Source organism: Myiozetetes cayanensis, unplaced genomic scaffold (genome assembly GCF_022539395.1).
Source record: "Myiozetetes cayanensis isolate MyiCay16 unplaced genomic scaffold, myiCay2020 scf2-11, whole genome shotgun sequence".
Taxonomy (NCBI): Eukaryota; Metazoa; Chordata; class Aves; order Passeriformes; family Tyrannidae; genus Myiozetetes; species Myiozetetes cayanensis.
Genome location: NW_026087411.1, coordinates 71,232,613 through 71,247,858, shown reverse-complemented (window position 1 = coordinate 71,247,858; position 15,246 = coordinate 71,232,613). Strand labels below are relative to the sequence as shown.

The window sequence follows — 15,246 nt, the reverse complement described above, 5'->3', positions numbered from 1 at the left end:
GAATGAAAACACTGCAATTAGACAAGATCAAATCATTTAGACAAATTATTCCAAATTACTTTTCTTAAGTCACTCAATATGAATATATTTTCAGCAAAAATACAAGTTTATCTTGGAAATGAACTATTGATCTATATCCCTAAGGAACTGCATTTCAACAGACATTCCTGCACTTTTCCTGCAGATGACCACCTGGCATTTTGGCAGTCAGTACTAACACCGCCACACTGAACTTCTTGAGTTCTTCACAGTCATTTGTTTGCAAAGTGGCCAAATGAGAAGCTTTTATCATTGTAACCATCATCTCTAAGAAACAGTAACAGAACTAGAGTTAATTCCACAAGGCCTCAGTGTTTTAGAAGGAAAACAAAAGAAAACACTTTTCTGTGGATGGTTTTATTGACTATGAGAACATATTCTTTTTAATGAAAATTCTTTAAATAATGAAGATATTTGATTTCCTCCTGTCAAAGGAAAAAAAAACACTACTAGCAATCAAAAATCAAGAAAGGTGTCCCTGATTTAGTTAACATGGTACTTTGAAATAGGTCTTTTAGTTAATAAGTCACAGATGAGAATCAGTTCTTTGCATTTTTGTGCAAGTCTAAGTAACACAGAAGATTTCTTCACTCCTGGCTTTATATGTAGCATTTCAAACTATGCAGTGATATGTTTACCTTGGGACACAAAATATTTTTAAAAAGATAAATCCACAATTACATGATTGAACCATTATTTGGTAAACAATATACGCTACAGAGGAGCACTGAAAACAATCTGTTGAAGCATGTCGTTCTATAATTAGGGTTTTGCCACAAAATTCATAAGAATTAGAATCTCATCCATTAGCTTTTGCTTAACAGTTGCTTTTACTTCCTTACAAAGAAACATGTGGTATAACTAATGGATTCTATGTAAAATATTACTGCCTGTTACCTTTCAAAAAGGCCTCACTACCTTTTGTGTTTGATTGTCTCTGTATAAGTCTAAAGAGGTTTCAGACTTAAAAGATCTAAAGCATAAAGAGAAAATTTTCTAAAGAACTAGAGTATTCTTGGACAACTTGGATTAAAAGAGCAAGTAGGGAAAAAATGTGCTTGAACATCTAATTATTTATCTATGTCAAGTACCACCAAGGACACTAAGTGGAAAAGCACTAGGTATCCTACTTTTTTCTTCCTTTGTAATTTTTTTTTCAAAACTAAGATATGGTATTCTGAACACTAGAATGGCTTTCTGAACAAACACATAATTGTAAACAGTTCAAGTAAAAAGTCTCAGACTAAACATTCGATAATTAGGAAGGCCAAAACTACCTTGGATGTCACCAAAGGTATGAGATCTACTCATAAATAAAGTCTGTTCCAAAAGACAGAAGGATTGTGTAACACGTTTTAAAAGTAGCGATAAATTTCACAACAAAGTATAGTTTGATACTTACATAGACCTTGTACTAACACTGCATTCCAAAGACAGCATAACAAGAGTCAGTATTTTTGTATCTCATGGTTTTGTTAAGAATGTGCCTCTGTTATACATAATTCTCTAAGCATCACTTAATCTGAACCTACCTTGATATATTACTGAGCAGCCTGTACAACTGGCAGTTAAATGCAAGTGTTGAACAGATCTGCCATTTAACTGCACTACTCCAGAGTTGCTTATTTTACTTATTTAAAACAGCTTAAATGAGATTTGGCATTAATTTCTCCTAACTTCACAAGCAATCTCTTCTACACTTGCTGTCTCAGAAAATTAAAAGTTGAACTGAAATTACACCTCTTGTGGGCTAGATTGATAGAGCCAAAAATTCATCATCATCATGGCTAGGCTTCACAAACGAAGATTTGAGAAGCCAAAAATTCGGCTTACATATATTAGTGCTTGCTCAACTTATTGAATCTGGCCACCAAAAGCTGAAGGACCGGTGGTTCAGCATATTTACATTTGCATGGAAGATCAACTTTAGAAGTATTCCAGATATTTACTGTTAGGCCTGTGCTCACTAACATGGAAGTAAAAAGACATGGGTAAAGAAAAGTCTTTGTACTCCAAGTGCACTTGGCAACTTAGTGAGACAGATCTGGAGAGTTCCTAACTTTATAAAATAGGGTATTGGTGCAAGCAAATGATTACAGCTAGATCTTTCCTTTTATAGGCAAAAAAATTTGGAAGAATTGCATACCTCCTACCCAATGACAAACAAATAGCAAGGCAAATCAAAGACTGGTTCAGAGAAAACACCTTTTTAAAAAAGCATTTTCAAGCCCGGAAAAGGTTAAACCGTAGGTTTAACTTATACCAGGTAGTACAAAATAGATGCTTCATTATCTCATCCATGGTCATTTCAAGGCTTGATGATAGTATTGTCTTCAAGGCTGTCCAGTGTCTTTATAAATGGGAGGGTGAATACGGGAGGAAAGCTACGCTTTTCATGTATTCTATCTCCACCTGGAGAGTGTCAAGTTGAATGACAAGGCAATTTATCATTTATAAAAATGCTTCACTATACTAAACAGTTTATCTACATAGTTTTATGTTTGAAATAAAGTTGCATAGAAAGCATGTAACGACTTTGATTAGGCCTGTGACTTCCTGCATTCAAGAGGGCATTAAACAACCACAGCTGTTCAGAACAAGTTTAGAAATAATTAAGAAATATCCTTTATAAAATGAGTGTGCAACATGGCCCAAACCAAAATTACTCCCAGAGAGCAGTATAAGACTGTTAACTATCATCAATAACACCAAACTCACCAAAATGTAAAATATTGTACTAAGACTCGTTGATGAACTAAGGGAAGAAGACAACAATCACTTAGTGCAATAAAGGCAGGGAGAAATAGAACTATACACTCCATATTGCAAAGCTGCTATCAGTCCTAATCACACTCCTAAGACTAGAATATTCTGTTAATAAACAAAAGAAGAAGTTTCTCGAGATCCAATATTTAACAAAACCAAAGCTACAAAGAATCAAAAAACAGCTGAGTTGTGTTGTATGCACAGCATATATTGAAGATGACATTTCAATAATCCAATACTCTGGAAATACAAAACCACCAATCAATAAAACAGCTAACTATGCCAAACATCAACACCAGCCATATGGAGTAAGGTGCCATACTTTCATCCCATACCATTGAGGTTAAAAAGTGAAACACACAAAAGCCAAACACTAATCCAACTAGAAGGCACGGAAGCAACATTTCATGAAAGTGTATTCAAAGTATGAGTAGATAATAACAATGTTATTATACTGTAATGTTATAATGTTATTATACTGTAATAACAATGTTGCCACAAAACTAAATCAGAAGACTTTTGTTCATTTCCTAGTACTATAGGGAGAAAAAAATGTTATCTATAAAGCAGTTACAGTTTTCAAAAAAAAGGCTATTAGTGCTTGAAGGAAGACATGAATTTTTAAAATACAAAAAAAAATTTAAACATGGAAAAGTACTAGTGGGGTAGAATGAAATGAAACACACACTGGGTAAGGCTGCTTATATTACATTGATTTTTCATTGAGACCTTTTAAACAAACTACAGAACTAAGAATGGAGTTTTCCATCTACTGATATAAAACAGAAAATGGAATGCTAGCAGAAGGAAGCAGTGCTTATTTTCTCATAATCTCTGCATTAAGGAGGTTAAGCAATACACATACTGAAATACCTATATATTTAAACAAAGTAATTCAAGTCTTACATTGTCTTAAAATGAAGCAAAACTTAGAAAGCAAGAAAACACATACCTGATATACCCTGAGACTCTCTTTGTAGATCACAGTACCACAGTCTGTTCACTGGATCACAGCCTTCTCTAATAGACAGCAAGACATAGCGACCATCATCCGACACCTGTAAGAAGTTACAGGGAAATCAAATACAATTCATCCTCTGAAGAAAAAAAAATCCAACTTGAGAAGGTACTACCTAAACCCAGAGGAAAAAATGAATTGATGCTATCGTTAGTTGAGTAAACAGGTGTATGGAATATAAGAACTCACCAAGAACCCACAATCATCACTTACATCAATAAATAACGTAAGTACAGTCTGATAACATTTCAGAAGATCAAAACCAAACAGCATTATCTGTTTATTTTCACCATGAATTAAAAAAAAAAAAGTTTATTATTATTAAATATATTCCAGCTAAATAGGTGTCTAAATAAGTCACAGTGGATATCTCCTCCTCGGTGGACCTCCATAGGCTGCAGGGGCACAGCCTGCTTCACTGTGGTCTTCAGCACAGTCTGCAGGGCAATCTCTGCTCCAGCACCTGGAGCACCTCCTCCCCCTCAGTTTGGCTCCTGAGGCAAACTAAATGACACTCAGAATTTTGATTTTTGACCTTTTCATTATGTTTACACACACAAAAATCCAGTGCTGCTGTTAAATGAACATTAAGCTATAAATTTTCTGAAGCTTCTTGGTTCACTTTTGCACATGCATGACACACGATAAATTTTTTGAAATGAATCCTTCTTGCTACTTGGGCTTTGCAAACATACTCTGTTTCCTGGAAAAGCTTTTGGAAGTGCAAGCCCAACAAGGAAAGGCAGGAACTAAAAAGAAGTCATCAACTTAAAGTTTCCCTCACCTGACTGAGCTGTTTTGAGCATATTCCAAAATTACTATACTTAGATATTATAATTAATAGAGCTGACACAGGCCGTTTCCTGTCCATATTGTCCTTACATGACAATATCTAATGGAAATTTAAACCCCTAATCACAAAATATGAATCTGCATTCTGGAAACTTTCCACTTGGCCCTAAACACATCTTCAAAGGATTCTTATTCATATACTGTCATTACTTCTTAGACATATTTCAGTTAATATTTGCACCATTAGTTGTGCAAAATATCTGCAGAATGAGTTAAGCAAAATAAATTTCAGAAGAATTAGGTTCTAAAAATACTGCTATTCAAACAAATCCACAGTTCTGAAAACCCAAGAAGGGGACTTAGTAGAACAGAGACAAATCTCAGTGTATGAAAGCTAACAAAAAAGCCCCAACAGAGTCCTCAGAACAAAAACAAACCCTAAATGAGTGTTTCCAAGTTGTATTTTTTATAGGCATTTTGTTAACAGCTAATTATACAACTAAAAAAAATGTCCATAGAGCTGAAATCTCACAACTCAAATAGAAAAGAACACCCAAGATTCCTACTGGACTAAAAGAAAAGTCCCATTATATGAAACAGCAAAGATAGCTTTAATAGGGTAATCTGCAGTATTGAGACATTTTGTTTCTTCCTTCCTAGAAGCAAGTCTATCCAGAAAAGGAAGCCAAGATTAGATGATCTTTCTTGAAAGAAGCATCTTCAATGTTTTATTAGAGAAACAATAACTGCAGGTGTCAGTTGTAATTAAGAAAATTACTGCAATACACTGCTTAAACATCTATCCATACCTGTAAAAGCACCAAGCTTCCTCCTATTCCTCACAAAGTCAAAAAACATACCAAGTAATTGTAAGGGGTATATAGAAATATAAATTTCAGTTAAAACTCAAGAGTATGACACACAAAATTCTTTCAGTCATAGTCGGAACCCATGCAAATTTGTTCTTTGATACTGTGAGTTGAGCAGTTAAGAGAAGACTGATTACTTTCCCCAAGAAAGAACACTGACTTGCAAATTTCTGATGTTGTTACAAAGGCAATTCAGAACCTCTGATGACAGCAAATCTGAGCACAACTAATGAGTTTTTCCTTCATTATTCCCAGCTGGACTAGTTAAGAGCTGATAGCAGTTTATGTTTCATTTGAAATAGGAACTCCCAATGCATCTTGCTGGTGGGATACCAATTAGGTCTGTCTCTATCACTAAAGCTATTCTTACATCAGTGAGTTCTATAACCCAAAGGAATTTGACAGAAACAGGACAAGATACAGTTGACTGCAGCATGCTAAAATGTTTAGCATTATACTGCAGATTTAGACATTCACATTGCAAAGTTACAGTTTGGTGAGCAAATCTTGGTAGCAGGATCAGCTGAGGTTTCCACCTCTAGCTCTTCCTACTGCTATAATTGCTTGTATCCATGCAAGTTGATTCTCCGTGTCATATCAGTACAAGCATCTGCCATTTGTGAAGTAAACCAGTCTGGGGAACTATTCCAGCTGAAAAAATAGCATGTTAAAACAAACAAACAAAAAAATTCCAAAGAAACAAACCAAAGAATTCTTTAGGGGGAGGAGGAAATTAAAAAAAAAAAAAGACAAAACACAATAAAAAAAGAAAAATAATAAAAGAAGCCCCTCTGCCATATTACTGTCTCAGTCCATTCACTGTGCAGTTGCACAAATGGCTGAGCTAACACACTGCACCAAGCAGCTGGAAACATGAATAACAGGGGCAGAGATTGCTTAAGGCAGCTCAGATTGCAGCAGTGACGAATGTGGAATCACAACCTGAATGCCACTGACTCTATACTATAAACACACAGTATCCTGGGTTTCAGGATGGCAAAAGAAATCGGATTTACCAACTATCATTTGGGTTATTCTTACACTGTTACATCATCTTCATGAGCTGAACTGCAATCCTTGTTCTTGGCTCACAAATTTATGAACTGAAATTTCATACTAGCATCATCTTGGAATGCCTTCATGGTTCATCATAAGGGAGGTAGCTGTAATGTCAGACCTGGTTTCCTCCGTCTAAGCTGAAAAGGAAACACGTCTCAAGAATTTCTGAAAGAGATCTGGAATGCCAGCCAGTGCACATTCCTCTCATTAAAATAATTACTATAATTTCAAACAACACCCACTGGTAAAAGTAAGGAGCTTATAAAGCAATTGCAACCCTTAAAACAACATTTAGGATCTGTCAAAGCAGGACAGAAGAGATCCAATACTCTTCAACCAGAGCTTTGAAAAACCTTCAGCATAACAACGATTTTACCGGCATAACAGAGCACTAATCCCTAACTCAGCACTAGTAAAGGAAGGATTATTTCAAAGAGCTGACATTAGTACATAGCTTTTATTTTCACAACTGCCATTCAGTCACCTGGCAATTTTGAATTTGTTTTAATCTATTATTTCTTATGCATTTGTTGTGACCATCATTACACCGTACCAACATACACAGCAGTATCATTAGGATAGCTGTGCTCCCAAGTATTATTTTATTTAATCTTTCAAGTATCAAACTCTTCAAAGTAAAACCTTTATAGAGGAGTTTTGCTTTACAGTGGAGTATTTTTTCTGAATTGTTTTCTTCTTCCCTTAGCAATTCTGTTTCAATGTTACCCATTTTTCTTCATTTTGATGAAAAGTAACTCCTGCTTAGGAAAATGTTAAGAGATGGAGTAGTTTACCTGTAACTTCAGTAAATCAATGAGTATCAATATAATAAAAATTATTTAAAGTCCAATTAGTAAAAGGAATCTTGTAATCATCTAAATATTTCCTTTCATTACAAAATCCAATTGATTCAACATACAGGCCATATAAGGAACACCAAAGCTTTATTAGGATCCACAGCAAAAGTGTAGTTAAATATTTTGTCTAGTAGCAGCACATTTCAGATCCAAAATTCATACATAATTAAACAAACAACAACAAAAAGAATGAACAGGAGAAGGCAGGCAGTTTTCAGACTTCCTGGCTTTATGTATCATTCCTCAACTAAAATGTCAATAGGAGAGACATTAGAGCGCTCTACTTCCAAGTGATGTGCATGCCAGCAACCCTAGTGACTATTAACGCGAGTTCTTTGAATACAACCTGGATAGTCATCACTGTCAGATTAAGGACAAAGAAGAGCTCTTTATATTTAGTTCACAAATAGGGGCCCTTTGAGTGCATAGTATCGCATTAAGGCAACTATATACACACATCATTCCTTTTTAAGATAATAAATTTGAAGTTTTACTACTGTTGCCCCTTTTCACTTTCAAGGTGGAAAAAACCCCTCATTACTGCATAGTTTGTTTCTGCATAACAAGATACTAAAATTAAATATGTAAAATTCAGTTATTAGATAATATGCCTGTACTGAGGAAAAGATAAACTCTCTTCTTTAACTGCAGACATTAACACCATGATAATCTACAACCTGATTTTCATCTGTGGTTATTTTACAAACTACTGTTCTTCATGCACTAGTGCCCTTTGCATTGCTATCTAATGCATTTCCAATGAAATACATCAAATCAATCACATAGAAAAAAAAATAACCATCGAAGTTCACAAAAATCACAGACATAGTCAATGTTTTCAAACAGAACCAAAAGGCCAAATTACTAACTGTAATACTCACGTATCCAGCCATGGAAGACTAAAGCATCCAGAGAAAGAAAAATGGGTGGCAAGAGAGATACAACTGTGCAATGTATGGCATTAATAACTAGGAACTAAAAACTCATTGCATCAATAAGCTGCATTTTAACATTGCTACAATTTTCATTATATGCTATGGATGTAACAGCTTAAAAACACAGAGTGACTGACTGTAAAAATCTATTTTTTTTTTCAATTTACTTTTAGAGATGCACCTAGTCACCACAATAAAACAGATTCATGACACCTGTTACTTTCTTAACTTTACATATATGCTGCACTTTTCCATAACACTGACCCTAAATATAACTCAAATAAGAAGAATTCACATGCTGGAAACATTTCACTTGATGCAGAAATTACCTATCCTTTGTTATTTATGAGTATTTTAAAGCTTTCTATCATATGAACAAAGGAAAAAACCAAAAAGCACATGGCTTCTACAGAGGAAAAGGAAAACCTCCCATAGAATTTGCTGAAACATTTGATCAGTGAAGAGCAATTATGCTGTCTGAACAGCCTCAAGTGTTCTAATATCAGAGATGTGCACATGTTCCCATGCCACAAAGATCTGCCTGCATGATCACAAAGAATCCCCACTGTAATCTCCCAGCCTTTCAAACTCCACTTTTATTATTTCAGTTTGTTCATTAGATAAAATGATTGTGAAGGGTTGGAGATTTTTTGGTTGTTTTTATTTGGGGTGGGGGGGGTAGTTTGGTTTTTTTAAATGAAAGGAACATAAAGCTATATTCTGACCTTATCTTTGCAGTGGTGCCTCTAAGTCACTGAAGCCTGCATTTATCTCCTGTCACATTTTATGTTCTAGCAGTTTTTCGAGACATTGAAGACTGGGGCAAGAACTCCCTTCCAAAAAGCAACCTCTTGGGACTGTCTGCACAACCCAAGCCACCCGAAGCTGGTTCTCTCAGGCTGCAAAGGCTTTGTTTTGTCTTCAATTTGAAGAGTATTGGCTTAATCAATTAGATTTCAGAAGCCCTAATGATGGGTGATCACAGAATTGCATAATTTCAGGATCAGGTCCAACAGAAACTACTTACTACATTCTGAGGAGCAGACCTGACATACTTTATGCAGGGCATGGATATGGTTATACGTAAACGACAGTCTGATATGTTCTATGCACCTACTTCCACAGTTAGAAAACTTGCCCTGGGCATTAATTTAAATTCCTTATTCCAGACAGAATAAAATCAGTAATCTTCTGATGTGAGAAACATCACACACAAATTTTGCCATGGCCTTTAGCTTATAGTAAAATAAATAAATAATAAAACTACTACCTGGTTGTTTCCTGATAGTAAAATTGTGCAGACCTATTGCCAGGGCTGCAGGAAGCTAGTGATAGTCGGCTTCTCTTCCAGATCCAGGCTTGACAAAGATAGTGTAAGGCTTTCGAAAAATTCCCACAGCCCTGTTTTAACCATCAGCGTGTCTCACTTGAGCAAGCTGACAATGTTTTCAGCCCTTCTCCTCCATGTTACTCACTCTTCCCCTGAACATGCTGCACTTCAATGTTCCTGCAGTGAAAACACACCACAGCCAGCACACTTTCTCCTAGCACAGCTTACTCCTGTGCTCTGAATTTCATTCGCAAGATCACCTCTCTGGTTAAGAGCCACTGATGTTAAGTGACAACTCTAAATATAAAATAAAAAAATATATATTAAAAAAAAAAGTCAATTCAGAGGTAGTACTTGTTAAAAAACAACATGAAAAATTGTACCTGTTTTACTGTTGGCAGAATTGGGCTAGGAGGGTTCCCCTCACCCCCTCCTTTCTCTCCTGTTTACTTTCCTGCCAGTACTGTAGGGACTTTTAGCACTACCAGCCCTGAAAGACTCTTATATAACTTATTGTTTAACTTTGAGAATAACAGCCTGTCTGTGAAAGACAGATATGCTCAGTCTGGAGAAGAAGCAAGAACATGCCACTTAAACAGAGAAGCATGGCATGCTCCTCTTTTCCCAGAGTAGCTAAGACATTGCAAAGGTTTTAAAAATCTTCATAGCAGACTGCCCTCTACTGGATGTTTATTCAATTAAACTCCATCCCTGCTCTTCCCAACTCCCCCACCATCCCACAATCTGTACCAGAAATACATATGCTTTCTCTAAACTAATAAAAAGGTTTCATAGGCTCTTTTTCAAAACTTGTATATATGACTAAAAATAAACAGATTTTTCTCCTCACACACAATCCTTTCCAGTGAAGAGCTGGAAATACATCTATATTTCTCTGCCAACACCATTTTCAGCACCACAGATTTTGTTTAAATCAAGCATACTTGGGGCTGGTGTTGAATGTGTAATGAGGAAAAAAACCCCGAAGCTATTTTCTTGCATATTGTCTTGTACACATATTAAGCTGTCAGAATTTTATACAGCCCTCTTTTGTCCTCACCAGTGACCTAGTTTCTTCTCTCCACTGAGAATACACACTACTCTGACTTGCTACAGTGCACCTGAGATTACTCATTTTTTTCTGAAGCATCATGGCAACGTTATTACTGTTGCAGTCTCTGCAGGATCTCCTTCTCAGTGCTCTTCACTTGCAAGCATGGAATTTCTGTTTCTCTTTCTTGGCCCAGTGGTTGTGAGACCTGCAAATTTTGCTCTGAGTATGCAAGTTTCGGCTCTGCCACCACCACAGGGAAAGATTTGGTAGTTGAGATTAGAACACCTACACCATAATCCAACTGTTTTCACTAAAGCTTGTGTAAAACATAAAAAGAATCCAATTTATACAGGCCTCTACCTATCTGGACCAGCAAGGCTGGTAAAATTAAAACATTTGTTTATTTATCTGATAGGAATGCATGAAAGCATTAATTTCACAGCATGTTGAGCTGTGTATTTTAATATCTATGGCAGCATAGTAGCACCGAGGAAGCACCAAAAAGCCATATAATTTGATTTTTAGTAACAATACTTTAATTTTCCCCCCATTACTTTTGTGGTCTTCCATGTTCTCAAACACTCCAAAAAAATTCACCAGGAAACATGTTGGAATTGCCTGAAAAGAAGATTTTTTGACCTACTGCACAAGGATGAAACCACATTTTGCAATTGCACTGTTTAATTTGGGTTTTGTTTTTTTTTATTGCAGAATATTTTTCTTATGGCCATTAAACCCCATTTTTTCATTAGTATCACTATAACAGAGCTGTATTTTACAGCTGGAGCTCACAGCATAACCCCAAAATATCAGCTGTTTCAAAGCACTCTCACTTAGATAAGTTCATGATTATTTACTGACGTGGATCTCTGTCTTACCACTCCTTAAAATAGCATTTATGGAACATCTCTGGACATTTATGCCTCTAGAGGTCAAGAAAACAGTCATAAGTAGCCATACCATTCTATGATATAAATTTATTAAGCAAGAACCCACAGGAGGGAGGCATTTTCTCTATTCATTGCCCTCCCCACCTTCCCAACAGCTATGGGACTGTTTCAACTCCAGTGGTTTCAGAACTCATAGATGCACCATATTATTTTATCCTCCTGTTCTACAGCAAGAGTCTAATGAATCAGACTGCAACAGTCCTCCCCCATGGAAAATGAATTTGCCTTCATAACAACATGTGGAGTTTAGCTCATGATACTGGAAAGAAATAATAATAATAATGAACATCACTCATGTGAATCAGTGGATACATCACTACAAGACATCTGTCACCAACAGAAAGCCCATTTATTTATGGAACTAGGGAAATATAAGGATAATGATTTCTAAATTCAATTTTATTGCCAGATAAACTTAACAGAACTGACTAGTTTTTGAAAACTTAAAAAAAAAATCAAAGCCCCATTTGCAAGTTTAGGCTGATATTCAGGTTAGTTGTTAAAGATATGTTTCATGAATACATCAGATTGTGTGAAAAAGGTTCTTGTTTTTCACAGAACCTACAGGTAAGTCTGATTTGTATAGAGAAAGCTCAGTGTCATCACTCTGCTGGGAAGCCCTTCATGTCTTATTTTAAATCCAACTGTTCAAATTCTTTGAGAGGACTTGTTTTCTTGCAACCCACAGAAAAGACTCACACCAACATTTTCATGGGTTAATGTGTTGAAAAGAGACACAGACTGATGATCAAATTTTTTAAGAGAGTCACTATCAGGGAAAAGTATTCTATCAGCCAAATCAGAGTAAAAACACTTCATATTCATCAAAAGCATCAAACCAAAAAAGACCCTATATAGAAACAAAATGTATTGATTTAACATAGAAGCTAGGAGAATAGAAAGTATTACAATGGGTATTCATCCACTAGAAAAACATCAGTTCCCTGATAAACAGAATGACCAATACTACATTTCAACAGCACTTAGTACACTCAACTGAGCACTGTGAAACCTAATATGAAGAATAAACCACATATTAACTACAAACCCTGTGCAATATATAGTAGTAGTTCAACAAAATAAGCTTAAGAATTCAATTCCAGCAGCAGTCACTGCTTCCATTTCCAGTAACAGTCTGTACCAAATCTGTGCTGACAGAACTTGTTGCAGAGAAACCTAGAATTCTCCAGTTGTGCACACAGTATTAACAGATTTTGACCTGTAGGTCTCCATTCTTCAATTAAGCAGAATAGACATATTTATTTTTCAGGAAAGACATAACAAAAATACACAAAATAAATACATGGCAGGGAATATCCAGATATGCTGATTATTGGAATGAGCTTTTTGCATAGAAAGTGGAAGCTGGGGCTAAACACCGACCAAGAAGAAACAAGAACAGTGACACATTATCTATCAAAAGACCCTTCTGTCTTGGAATGTGTGTCAGGCAGAATGATCTCAGCGAAGAAAAAACATATGTGATTGTGTCATTACAGGTTGGAGGAGTGATTTAAAGCAAACTAGACAGTCTTATTTTCAGGAATTCTTAATCAATGATTCTTAGCTCAACTATCACCTCTCCAACACTAATAAAACATGTTTTATAATAAAATGTTTTCTATTTAATACCTACTATCAGTTGTTAGAATCTGAAAAACAGAAGATGACAATGACAAGCTGCAGGATGTTTACCATACCTCAGCTCCACCCATCCATTTTGGTTCATCAGGAAATTCAGCACATAGGATGTCTTCTGACTGGTTAGTTCCTAATACGTGATAATACAACTTTTGGTGCAGATTAGTGGAGGTCTCCGTGCCTAGTGAAATGTAGATATTTAAACCAATTAGTTCTCATAGAAATCCAACAACAACCATATGAAACCCTTAGATCCACCTGTATCCCTTTGCATGCGAAAGAGAAATTCAGCAGAGAGAACTAGGAATGGTTCCAAACTACAACCATTCCCCTCCAAACAAAAACCCTCCCCAAAACAAAATAAAACTTCACACTGCAAACCTCTTCAAACAGTTACCCTTTCCTTTTATTGCTGATAATATGTTCTTCACATTTAAGATTTAGCATTTCAAGCTTTGTTTTCTAGAAATACAAGCAAGCAAAGCAAAGAAAAGCAACCCCTCTAATGATGTTTTCACTCCCATTTTACCCAGAGCAACTAAGGGGAGATTTACTGCTAATTAACATTCATAAAAACCATCATATTTCCATTTGTTGAAAATATAAAAGTGATGTATTTTAAGGCACTTCAGGAGTTACCACTTTTTTTTTTTAAATTTTGTTCTTGCAATGTTTTCCAACATTCCAGCTTCTGAACTACAAATAGGAGGTAAAAAACAACCAACAAAAAACAAGTGGGTATCTATCCAGCAAGTCTGGCAAAATGATAAGGCTTCAAAAGCAAACACAGAGCTAAAATTCAGGTTCTCTCCAGTTTAACATAGAGCACAGCTCCAGAAAACTTTCTAGTAGTTCTGCCTTATAATAAGAGCTGCTAAATTCCTTCCCTGCTGATGCTTCTCAGCAATTTATTCCACTTTGTGTGCTGCTCCTTGAATTTTGCTAGCATAAACATTTTGTGTTGCTGTACTGTGAACCACAGATGAATTAATCTGGTTGAATAACAAAAACCTTATGCCTCAGATAGCTCTTCATCAGGTCAGCATCCCAAACCAGCTCATCTATGCCCACAAATGTATCAGGGGAAAGATCTAAGTAAGCTGTCACAAGGCATCAAATTCTACCCAACAGCACCCTGTATGAAAGCTAAGTAAATAATTCCACACAAAAAGAAAAGGAAAATCAAACTTTTAAAAGAAAAACCAGGGCAGACAAGAAGATACTCACAGTAACTGAGCACAGGCTTTGGCCATACAAGGTGTAGTTTGATCTCTAACTGTATAAACTAGTACAGCTAATTGTTTCAGTATAAACTGAAACATTTGTTGCACCAATGTATTGCAAAGGTCATTTTGCTTCCATATAGCATGCAGTTAGCACACTCATACTTACCATCACTTTTCCCATCTTGTTTTGGATAGCAGTTATAGAATATGCCTTTTCCATCATGGGTCCATACCATGCAACTGAATTTAACTCTCTCCAGTGTATCTGGAAGATCCTCAGGACCTTCTACTTTCATAAACTTGATAGTAACCCAATCAGAGCCACTAGAACTCAGGCCATATGCAAAGTATTCACCATCTTCACTGAATGCATAACCTAGGAGAGTGGTAAGAAACAAGATGAAGCGAAAATCAGCAGTGCTTGTTATTTTGCCACACATCTTTTTATCATCTACTACATGCTAGCCAAATCCCAATGGAAGACAGATGAAACTGGGATATTAGTTAAAAGAACTGTGTTCACTAAACACTGAGAGAAGGTGGTTTGTTTTCTAAAAGACAGTGCAAGCAACTACATCTGCTATGAGTTGGGATTCACAGCACTTTTCTCAATTAGTTCACAGATTTAGACTTAAGCAAGGATATTCAGTAAGTATTCCTGTTCAGTATTCATATTCAGTAACATAACTTATGCTCAACATCTGAATTAT

The 15,246-nt window shown here is 35.9% G+C and overlaps 1 protein-coding gene across 1 annotated transcript in view; it reads right to left on the bottom strand.

The window, feature by feature from the left end:
- Nucleotides 1-15,246, bottom strand: part of PREP (prolyl endopeptidase) — a 92,497-nt gene that overhangs the window by 61,676 nt on the left and 15,575 nt on the right. Inside the window, exons 5-7 of the mRNA XM_050315574.1 lie at nt 14,703-14,912; nt 13,370-13,491; nt 3,758-3,863 (exon numbers count right to left, since the gene is read on the bottom strand). Of these exons, the coding sequence (XP_050171531.1) occupies nt 3,758-3,863; nt 13,370-13,491; nt 14,703-14,912 (438 nt within the window). The remainder of the gene's footprint in view (nt 1-3,757; nt 3,864-13,369; nt 13,492-14,702; nt 14,913-15,246) is intronic.